The 10,212-nt window shown below is 52.7% G+C and overlaps 1 protein-coding gene across 1 annotated transcript; it reads right to left on the minus strand.

Moving 5' to 3' along the window:
- Positions 1–2,038: 2,038 nt before the first annotated feature.
- On the minus strand, positions 2,039–7,165 carry KLF10 (KLF transcription factor 10). Its single transcript, XM_080611457.1, has 4 exons — positions 7,097–7,165; positions 5,326–5,565; positions 4,374–5,214; positions 2,039–3,487 (listed from the first exon to the last, which is right to left on the minus strand). The coding sequence occupies exons 2-4, from the start codon at positions 5,554–5,556 to the stop codon at positions 3,228–3,230; spliced, it is 1,332 nt and encodes a 443-aa protein (XP_080467583.1). The 5' UTR covers positions 5,557–5,565; positions 7,097–7,165; the 3' UTR covers positions 2,039–3,227.
- Between the last annotated feature and the right edge of the window lie 3,047 nt (positions 7,166–10,212).

The following is a 10,212-nucleotide window of genomic DNA, read 5'->3' on the forward strand; positions in this document are numbered from 1 at the left end:
TGGGCGGTAAGGCTTAGGAGGAAAAACCTCAGAAAGCCAGGCTCTCCAGTGGGATGGGTGGACAGGCTGCCCTGGTTCATGTCTGAGCTGCATCTGTGGCTCTGGACAAGCTGCCCCCCTGCAGGACCCCTCTTCTTTTAAAATACATATTAGTTCACTCACAGAGCATTCAAGCCTCCCACAAATACTCCTGCTGTAATGGAAATTATTCTTCTCCAAACCACAAGGGAAAATGCTTGCTTTTTCCAGCCTTTTCTCTGAAGAGATCCAAAACCCCAAGCACTGGCAAAGGCACGCTCAGAGCACATGCAGGGTACCCCAGCATCAGAGGTCTCCATCGCTGATCCATCCTGGCTTGAGCAGGGGGTGGGATATGCAGACCCCAAGCCCCTGGGTCAGGCAGGCACTTTTTGCCCTCCCAAAGGGATCCCGTCTCCCCCAGCACCCATCAGCAAGGTAAGCACACCAAGCCTGGGGCATACATATCGCTTTGCTTTGAACACATCTCCACTTTCCCAGGACAGCTTGTTGTGAGACCGGGATGGGGAATGTCTCTCACTCTAACTCATGCAATGGATGTCACCACTGCAGCATCAATTTTTATGTGCACGCATGGCTTTGGAGATGAAGGCTAAGCAGCAAGATGGTTTATAGATACTTCCAAAATCTGCTTCCAAGAATATATGATAATCTTTTGGATCCCTTTGGATCATCTTCCCAGAGTCAGGCATCTGCACAGCAACAGCCTGACCACAGCCAGCACCACCAGTGTTGGCATTAAAGTACTGATCATGGGGGTTTGCTGAGGGTGTTTTGGTTTGCATTTCTGCTTCATGACTAAACCCAAGCAGGAGGTGTGTGTGTGGTTTGCATACAGGAGTAACGAAATCCTAATTGCTGACAGAAATCTCTGGAAACTTCATAAAGTTTCCTGCTGTGGAACCAAATTTGCCTGCACGATAGGTAGTATTGAAAAGGTCTCTAACAATGCCCTTCCAACTACATTTTGCAGAGTAGACTTGGGTTAACCCCCCCAAGTAGCTGGTTTCATTTCCAGTTGGCTCCATGGTTAAGCTTTAAAAAATGGTATGTGAAGTAAATTCACAATTACAGCTCCACGTTGGGCTGGAACTAGTGGGAAGCACGCTTCTTACTGCTAAACCCTGTACTTGGAGTGAGCACCTCTATTTTACCTGGTTCACGGCAAGGCCAACAGCAGGGTTTCCCCCACAGCTTCCCCCTAGTGCCCTGGCAGGTGCTGGCAGGACGGGGTCTGAGCACGTGGGTCCCACACCACCAGCACTGGCAGAAGCTGTTCCTTCAGGAAACGCAGGCAGCCGGAACAGATACAGCATGGGAACACCCTTTTATTCCCCTTTGCTTGTACGGCAGCATAAGAGTGTGCACCTGGGCAGATTGAAGCTCAGCTCCCTGCTGAGGTGGAGGGGTTCAAAGCCCCTGCATGCACTGCAGGAAAGCCTGGATTCAAGGCTCAGTGTGCCAGGCAGGGCTGGTGAGGGGACCTGGATCCTTAGCCATTGGCTAGTTGCAGATGTAGAAGAGCTTCAAACCCAGAGCTGTTCACTACTTCATCTTGTGCCTGTGAAATACAAAATCCCTTGAAGCAAGATGGCAGAGCAGGACTCACACTCCTGGGGAAGTGTCTCTCTCACATTGGGCTGCAGTGGTGTATTACCTGAGACAAGGAGAACGGGCAGTGACTCAGGTTTTCCCTCTACAGGGCACTGCGTCAGGCAGGGCAAGGTAAGGAGTGCCCCTGTCCCAAACACCCTGTGGGAAGGGCTGGAGCCAACACACAGCGGTTGCAAAACTTGGGATCCCTGCAGGCAGGAGCCAAGCAGCAGGAACAGCACCCAGTGCCCAGCTCTCCTGCCTGCAGGCAGGCAGAGGCAGCAGCAGGCAGAGACAGCAGCAGGCAGAGAACCATGCTGCCTGCCCACTGCCCTCTTCTCCTTGCAAAAAGGTAAGTTCTGCTATGAATTAAACACAAGAGAGGGTGGTACTAAAGAAAATCGGGTTTATTGTAAACAAAGTATAAAGTACAACATAAGAAATGTGCAAATCTTTTAAGTAGTCACAAAAAGCGCATCTAATACACTATTGTCAAACTTGTCCACTTTCTGGTAGGTGTCCTCAACATAAAATGATAAAATACAGATAGTGAAAATTGATGCATTATTTGTCACAAAAGCAACAGTTTAAATTCTAGGCTGGTGTCTTTACTGCCTTGTTTTACCTTTCAAATCACAACTTTCTAATTTAATACAATACATAATATATCCATTTCATTTTTTGTATAAACCATCTCTCAAAGAATAACATGCTCAAGAAGCCCAAGAGTCTTGATTTCTCCCTTAACCAACTTGAGCAGTTTCAGTTACAACATTTCTCTAAAAAGTGCCCTGTGTCCCTGCAGTGAACACAGCTGTGAGAGGGGGTGAAGGAAACCGCCAGCAACACAGAAGCAGAAGCATCACCCCATGCCCAGGTACAACCAGCTGAAGGAGCACAAAGCTTGCCAGAGAAGCTGGGACAGTATCAAAGCTAGCGAGGGTTCAGAATAGCCAGGGCAGTGCCCCTGGGTGCCCACCCCAAGCCCTTCCAGACCAGGCTGTGTCCAACACCTTGTGCTGGAGCATCAGTCTCAAATCTCCAGGAGTTTGGCACCAAAGCACCGCTTACAATGGGGCCGGAAAATGGGTAGGAGAAAAGGATTCCTACCAAGAAAAGGTGGCAGAAGTAGGAAAACTGATTGAGATTATCTTACATGGGTGCAATCTAGGCTTTCATGCCTGCGCCCATATGCTGCTTGCTGTCTTCCTAGTCCATGCTGCACTGAAGACTGACAACAGGAAGCTAGAACCAGAGTTGGTCTCAAGTGCCAGCAGCAAACCTTCAGCAACACTTACATGTGACTGACCCCAAATATCTACGAGCAATTTGCAAGATTTAGAACTAACACATGCTCTGCTCCAGAACCTTCCGTTTCTTTCTCTCCTTACCAGTGTAAAAGAGACCCGCTGTTCCAGTCAGCCACCAGTTCTCCCAGCAACATTTTTGTGAGGAGCACAGACTGCCGCTGCCTCCCTGCTGCCCTGCCATCAGCAGCAGGTGTGGGAGAACCACAAACTGGGAGGAAAAGCCTTTTTCCAGCTGGCACATCCCAGTGACAACAGTTAATTCCACCGCCTTCAGCACAAGCCCTCTCAATGCACAGTGGCCGCAGTGGGCGGCACAGCAATGTCGCTCAGCTTGCTCACTTCCATCTGCCAGTTGGGCAACTTCTTGGCTGACAAGTGGCGCCGGGCATGCTTCGTTAAGTGATCACTCCTCATGAACCGCCGCTCACACATGGGGCAGGCAAACTTCTTCTCCCCAGTATGCGTTCTGCGATGGCGAGACAGTTCATCAGACCGTGCAAACCTCCTCTCACAGCCCTTCCAGCTGCAACTAAACGGCTTTTCTCCTGAAAAAAAAGAATTACAGAGGAAGAAACCACCATGAGTACTGAGTGAGCAGCAAACACCACTGCCTTGACTGGCAGAATTTGACTTTTTTAAAGAAAAGCTCCTATCATGACAGTTGAAGAAGAATCTACTTAATTAGATACATGAAATGTGAAAAATTGTTTACATACCAGTATTTAAACACACAGACTCACCATCCCAGCAGTACAAAGGGTTAACTACTGTCTGGAACCAAACAATTTAAGGTGCTCTTTACATCTCCAAACAGCTGATTCTAATCCACCCCACATGAACTGCAGATCGTGACAACTTAGCATGCCCAAAACTGCCCTCTGAAACACAATCAGTAACAATGCTTTGTGTAGAGCCCTGGTCAGGCACTGCGAGCCTGTGTTAAACTACATGTGACTCTTTCTGCTGCCGCAATTAAGAGCTGAGGCAGGAGTAGTTACTCTAAAATCCCCAAGGCAGGAATAGTTTGGAGTAGATCCTTACATTCTCTCATAAAATGATCTCTTTTAAGTTTTACCCACTTCTGACAAAAGCATTCTTGAGGAGAAACTTAATGAGGCATCTTTTAACTCTGGAAAAGCAGACTCTGCACCAGGCAAGGCTTTGCTTCTACACTCATCAGAAGCATTACCGGGCGCCTTCTGACATGAAGCAAGTCCAGCACAAGCAAACTGCTGAGTCAATTTCCTCTGCAGCAGATTTCCTGTCAGAGATTAGGCAGCATTATAACACACACTAGCAATAAAAAGGATTTCATTGCTGCCCCACAATTTGTTCCATGAACAAATTCGGTAATCGCTAGGACCTTACCACCTTGTCTATGTAACCACAATTTTCTACATTAGTTTTTAACATCCAGCAACAACAACCAACCTGTGTGTGTTCTGACATGGGCCTTCAAATGTGAGCTCTTGAAGTACGTTTTCCCACATCCTGGGTAGCTGCAAATGTGACTTCTTATTCTCGAAGAATCAGCGGGAGGAATGGCTTTTGCTGCAGAAGGTACAAAGCCAGGAGCAGGGGCAATGGGAGAGAGTCTCGTGCCATTTGGACTAATAATGGGAGCCTTGGGGCTCTGCACAACTGGCTGGGGCACAACAAACATAACAGCACCCTTGGGAACTTGGGTGCCCATGAAGACCATGGGCTGACACAGAGCCGGCTGCTGGCTTGGCGCAGGGTTGGGCACCACGGCCGTCACAACGCTGTTGCTTGCAGGCAGAGGGACCATCTGGCAAATCACGGGCACAGGGGGAGCTCCACTGCCTTGGGTAGGACAGGGCGGGACCACTGGGACAGCCTGATGCCTGCTGCTGACCAAGGGCTTTGTGAGGGCCACCGGAGCGACGGCTGTTTCCGCAGTTCTCCCTTCCATCATTGGCAGCTCGCTGCTCTTGTCATTGGCTCTGCTCAGTGCCACAGCAGAACACTCAGAATGCTCTGCTTTTGTGTTTTGCTTACTGCTTGCTTCCCTCGAAACACCATCCGGGTATTTCAGCACACTGGCTGTTCTCACCGGGCAAGTTTGGCGATTACAAAGCTGGGCATCAGCCGTGTGGCGAATAACGCTCGTCGCCTGAGCCTTCAGAGGCCTCTCCACCTCTCTCTGAGGCACGGCAGGCAGAGGAGACTTGGCAGCCTCGGCCAGCGACTTGCCAGGGTGGACCACCTGCGACATCTCCAAGTCAGAAGGGCTGTAGGGGGGGGTCAGGCACTGTGTGGAGGAGAGAGACAGAGCAAGGGGGGGGACACACACACATTACCAACACATCACTACACTGGTTGTTAAAAACAAGTACACACATGTACAAATCCAGGCACTTACAAAAGCTGGTATCACACTGAAGTCTGCTGCTCCGGGAAGCAAGGTCTCATCGCTCTCTTCTGACATATCAGATGCTGGAGTTATAGGTCTCATTTCTGCATGTTTTTTGAAGTCTGATTTCCAATTGCAGCTCATAGAAATAAGCGCTTCTACAGCCTCAAAATCACTTTTTTCAGGAGCCTTGTTCCAGAAATACCTACTATCTCTCTGTTTCTCAGTCATCATGTCCATTTCTTACTCCTGTTTTGGTTAGAGGAGAAAAAGGGGACTTTAAACATGATACCAAGTTTTAATATTCTACAGTTACTCATAAAATAAAGCACCATAAAAACCAAACAAAGCAACCTATGCAAGTTAAATACACTTGGTCATGTGAGGGGCATGCCTGTATTTCCCTGCCTCCTTTCTTATATAAATAATATTTTAATGAATTCGTTAGTGGGGAAATCTGGACATCTGGTGATGATTATGTATTTTCTTGAGACAAAAGAACTCCCCCCAAATCTTCAACAACACTTTAAGGTATTCCACATCGCAAGTGTTGTGTCTGAAAGCTTAACTAAAATCTTCACCCAAAGAAAGCAAAGCTTCCTCCCCCATTCCACCCTCCTTCGATTTTTGCTTTAAACACAGCCTTCGGTGTTGTGCTTATTTTGAGACACGAGAAAGGACTGTATTGGGACCGATGCACACCTTCTTCAAAATATATTAGCCAACAAAAACGTTCCAGGAAATACACAAAGGGTGTCTCCCACACGCATGTACACGCAAGGAAAACCACCGATTTGGTCACTATCTGCCCGGTCAGCACACACAACCGACCCAGGCAGAAAGCCTCCTAAGGGTGCACCATTATTCCCAGGGCAGCCTTCCCGCCCAGACACTGCGGGTGGGAGCCTCGCGTCTCTGCCAGCTGCAGCCCGGGTGAGAGGCGCTGCTTGGGAGGCGCGGGGCGGGCGGCCCCGGCTGTCACCAGCAGCGCCCACGGCGGCGCCCGTTGGACGCGCGCCACGCTCACCTCAACGCACCCCGCCGGCGCTGCCCGCCCCCGCGCTCCCCGATTGGCTTCCCGCGCCGAGCTGCGCCGGCGCCCATTGGCCGGCGCCGATCGAGGCGTGGCCCGGGGGCGGAGTGGGGGGGGATGTACATGTGAACAAAGCGTGATCAGCGCCCGCGCACTGGGGCGGTTACTGCCGCGCGCCGACCTTTCACCCAGTTCCCCGCGCGGCCGCCCCCGCCCTCGGGCAGGCGGCAGGAAGGGAGCCCGCCACCGCCGCGCGCCAGGCCGCGCCCCGCCCCGCTCCCTCCGCCCGGGGAGCCGAGCTGCCTCGGCGGGGCTGGGCTGGGGAGCGCCGCCGCGCCCGCCGTGGGGCAGAGGGAGGGAAGCGAAGCGGCGTCCCTGGGGGGTGGGGGCCCGCGGCTCGGCTCCGCCAGCGCCCAGCGGGGGACGGCGGCCGGGTCTTCCCCGCAGCGCCGGCTCCATTCCCGGCCCCCAAGCCGCCCACCCCCTTCTGTCGGCTGGCCTCGACTGACCCCGCCTCGCCGGGATCCCCTGCTCCCTGCGCTCCCCCGCCGCCGCCAGGCACAAGCAGCCGCGGATCCGGCCGCTCCCTCGCGCGAGGCGCGCCTGGGCTCGCACGCACACCGGCGTGTGTGTGCCAACGGAATCCCGGCTCGCCTCGCCCACCCCTTGGGGGCTCTCCCCGTGGGGGCTCCCTCGCTCCTTCCCCTCACGCCGCTCGGCAGCCCTGGTCCCCCAGCCGCGGCTCACCGCCTCAGCCCGTGCCGCTGCCCGCGGTCCCTCCTCTCGCCCGTGCCGCCACCCCGCTGCCGCGCGTCCCCTCAGTCTGCCCCGCCGCGCCATCCCCGGGGTCTCGACCTTCTCCGCGCCCGCTGCCGGCGCCGGTCGCTCACCGGTGACGGGCCCGAGTCTGCCAGGGCGCGCGCCGCGCCGCTCTCCGCGCGCTGCCTCTATTTTCCTCTTTTTGTTCGCCGCTCCCCATTCAGGTGGCGGCGCCCCCGGACCCGCTCGCGGAGGGAGGGGGGGGGAGGGGGGCGGGGCTCTCAGCTGTCCTCCGCCAATCACCGGCAAAGGTGTGTGAGGCGCCGGCCAATGGGCGCCGGGCGTCCGCGCGTGATCGGCGGCTGCCCCGCAGCGTGGCCAGTGTGTCAGCGCAGCGTGTGCGCGGCGCGCGGTCAGTCCCCGCCGCCGCCTGAGTCAGTGCCGACCCCGCCCCTCTCCTTCCCCCACCCCCGCCTCCGCGCGAGGGCTGCCTGGCGTTTCCTCGCGCATGAGGTCACGCGGCAGCCGGGGGGGTGGGCGTAAGTGCGGCCCCCGCCCTGCTGCGGGGCTGAGGTGGAGCGGGGCCGCGCCGGGGGAGCGGAGCGCGGCACAGCCCTGCCGTCCTCCGCGGGCCTTCCCCGCAGCGCCTGGGCGTGCCCGGGGACCGCGCCGAGGGGCGGCTCCCCCGGGGGTGCGCCCCGTCCCGTTGAAGGCCGGGCGGGCAGGGCTCCAGCCTGTACCCCAGCGCTGTTGGCCGCCAGCGAGCCTAGCCCAACCCCGCAGCGTTGTCCGCCTTTGCAGCGGGTCGGGTGGGTGAGCTGCGCTGCCCGCGAGGTTGCGCCGCTGCCCGCCCGGCAGCTGCCGGTCAGCTGGGTCCCTGCTGGTTGCGGTGCTGCAGCTTGCGGCACGGCGAAAGGACGAGAGCTGCTGCGGTATTCTGCTCGGTGCAGAGCTAAGGGCGGGTTCGTTTTCCTGTCAGAAAGTTTTAATAAAAGCAGAGGAGGTGGCTGCGTGTGCCGGCCGCTGAGCAGCGGGATCCCGGGCCAGCCTGCAGCTGTGGAGCGTTGCTTGTGCCAGAGTGCTCCCCTGCGCTAGAAACTCTTCTTGTGTTTCGGTATGGCTCTGTTGCAGTTCTATTTACCCAGCTTTGCTTCAGAGCTCTCCCCTCCTCCGCCTCGGCAATCCAGCCTCGTTTGCTCACAGCATTTTTATACTTCTTTATTTTTTCTTTTTCTAAGATACGTCTTCCTGTTTTACCCGTTTTCAATGGTATTCTTACATACTGCTTATTCCCCTTGTCAGCCAATCCCAGTTGACAGACGGGTCTGACAGCAGGTTATGTCATAGAATCACAGAATAGTTAGGGATGGAAAAGACCTTAAGATCACCTAGTTCCAACCCCCCTGCCATGGGCAGACACACTTCCCACTAAACCATGTCCTCCTGTAACTTGCCTGGAAACGTCCCAGAATGTTTGGTTTTGTCTGAAAGTGAATTAAAAATGCTGCAGTAGTAACAAATGAGCAGTTTATTCAGCCTGAAGGAAGAATGAAGGTAGAATAATTGCAAGACACGAGCACAGAGTCAAAAATAGAAACCAGTTCTTTATTAGTTCAAAGATGAGTGTATCAGCAGCAGAGTGGTAGTTTTATTCCCAGGAAGATACTTTTTTTTTTTTTTTTTTTTTTTTTTTTTGGTATTGCTTTAATTCCAGCATTTCACTGATATATTGTACAGCTGGAATTCCTGATATTTGTCTTCATGCTGATAGCCCATTTGCATCCGGCGGGATGCTCTTGCCTATTGTGCCCCCAGCGCTGGGCAGTGTTGGGATCCCTCTCTTCTCACTCCTGCAGCTTCCAGGATTGTCACGTCTGACAAAACAGCTTGTGACTCCTACTATTGTTCCTGTTCCCTAACCCAGGTACCTGCCTGCCTGCTGGCCGTGCCTGCCTGCTGGCCGTGCCTGCCAGGAAACAGATTGGCTTGTCTTGCCTTATCTAGAGGGAATTCCCAAAAGAGAATTTCCTTCAGAATGATCCAAATCCTTTTCACTAGTAGCAACAAACAAGTGTTTACAAATTACTCCACTGGATTCCACATCTCTGGATGTCTTAACAGGAGAAAGTATGTTTACTGTCTGTTTCCCACTGAAATCAACAGGAAAAAATGCTGCTTGACTCCCAGAACATGCTCTTCTTTGCCAAAAGGTGCTACCGTCACATGAGGCACAGCTGGGGAAAGACTTTTGGGCTTGTCAGTGCATCTCTCTGCATCTGTTTCGGCTGAAATAGAGGTTGTGGAACTATTACCTAATAGTTCTTGGTGAAATCCAGTGTTTTCTGTTTGCGGCAGGTTCTGTCACTTTTTTTGTGATTGTAATTGTTTTTATTTAAAACGTTTTGAAATAGCTTTTGAAGCATCTTAGTGCCCCTGAAACTAAATCTGTAGGAGTTGCACCAGCATTACAGTTTAACCCTCCGTGATAAATGCACTCACAAAACCAATGGCTTCTTCCTGTATGACACCAGAGAATTAAGCAGATCTTTGTCACTCCTTTCACTCTTACATGTATATAATGCCTATACACAAGTTTTACTGATAGAGTGAGAACTTTAGTGTTAAAAATCTAGTGGCCAAGGTGAGCTAAAGGTCTGTAACGTGAAATCATGTTACCATTTTTAGTTTGCTTGCTGTGGCAAGATATTGGAGGTAAGTGCTGGACTGTTTGGGGGTGCTAAGGGGATCCTGCAGTAATTTTCTAGAAGAAGTAAACTGTTCTTTGGAGAAAACGTGATTAGTTTCATGTAAAATGGAAAAACGAAGAAGTAAGTATAGCAATGTTTGAGCTGGATCACTTGCCTTTTGGATTTGTCATAATGGCAACTTTAGGGGACACTGAGTGAGGCTGTTGTAAATACTTTGCAGTTTTGGCTGTATCTCTCTCGGTGTACACAATATGAAGTAGGATGTGACCCAACACTGATGGGTAATTCTGGCCACTGCTGTGGTATAACTATGAGAAAATAACAGTGGGCTGACTTGCAATATCAGCTCCTGCTATCCCGATTTGTTCTTTTCTTGCTCTTCTCTCTCCTCCTGTC

This window comes from Psittacula echo (assembly GCF_963264785.1).
Source record: "Psittacula echo genome assembly, chromosome: 2".
NCBI classification, from domain to species: domain Eukaryota; kingdom Metazoa; phylum Chordata; class Aves; order Psittaciformes; family Psittacidae; genus Psittacula; species Psittacula echo.

Excerpts from the sequence above, each read along its gene's own strand:
- KLF10 (XM_080611457.1), bottom strand. The coding sequence starts at position 5,556 with ATGGACATGATGACTGAGAAACAGAGAGATAGTAGGTATTTCTGGAAC. Across the intron at positions 5,215-5,325 it reads TCAGTGTGATACCAGCTTTT|TGCCTGACCCCCCCCTACAG; the intron begins GTAAGTGCCTGG and ends TCCTCCACACAG. Across the intron at positions 3,488-4,373 it reads CCATGTCAGAACACACACAG|GAGAAAAGCCGTTTAGTTGC; the intron begins GTTGGTTGTTGT and ends CTTTTTTTTCAG.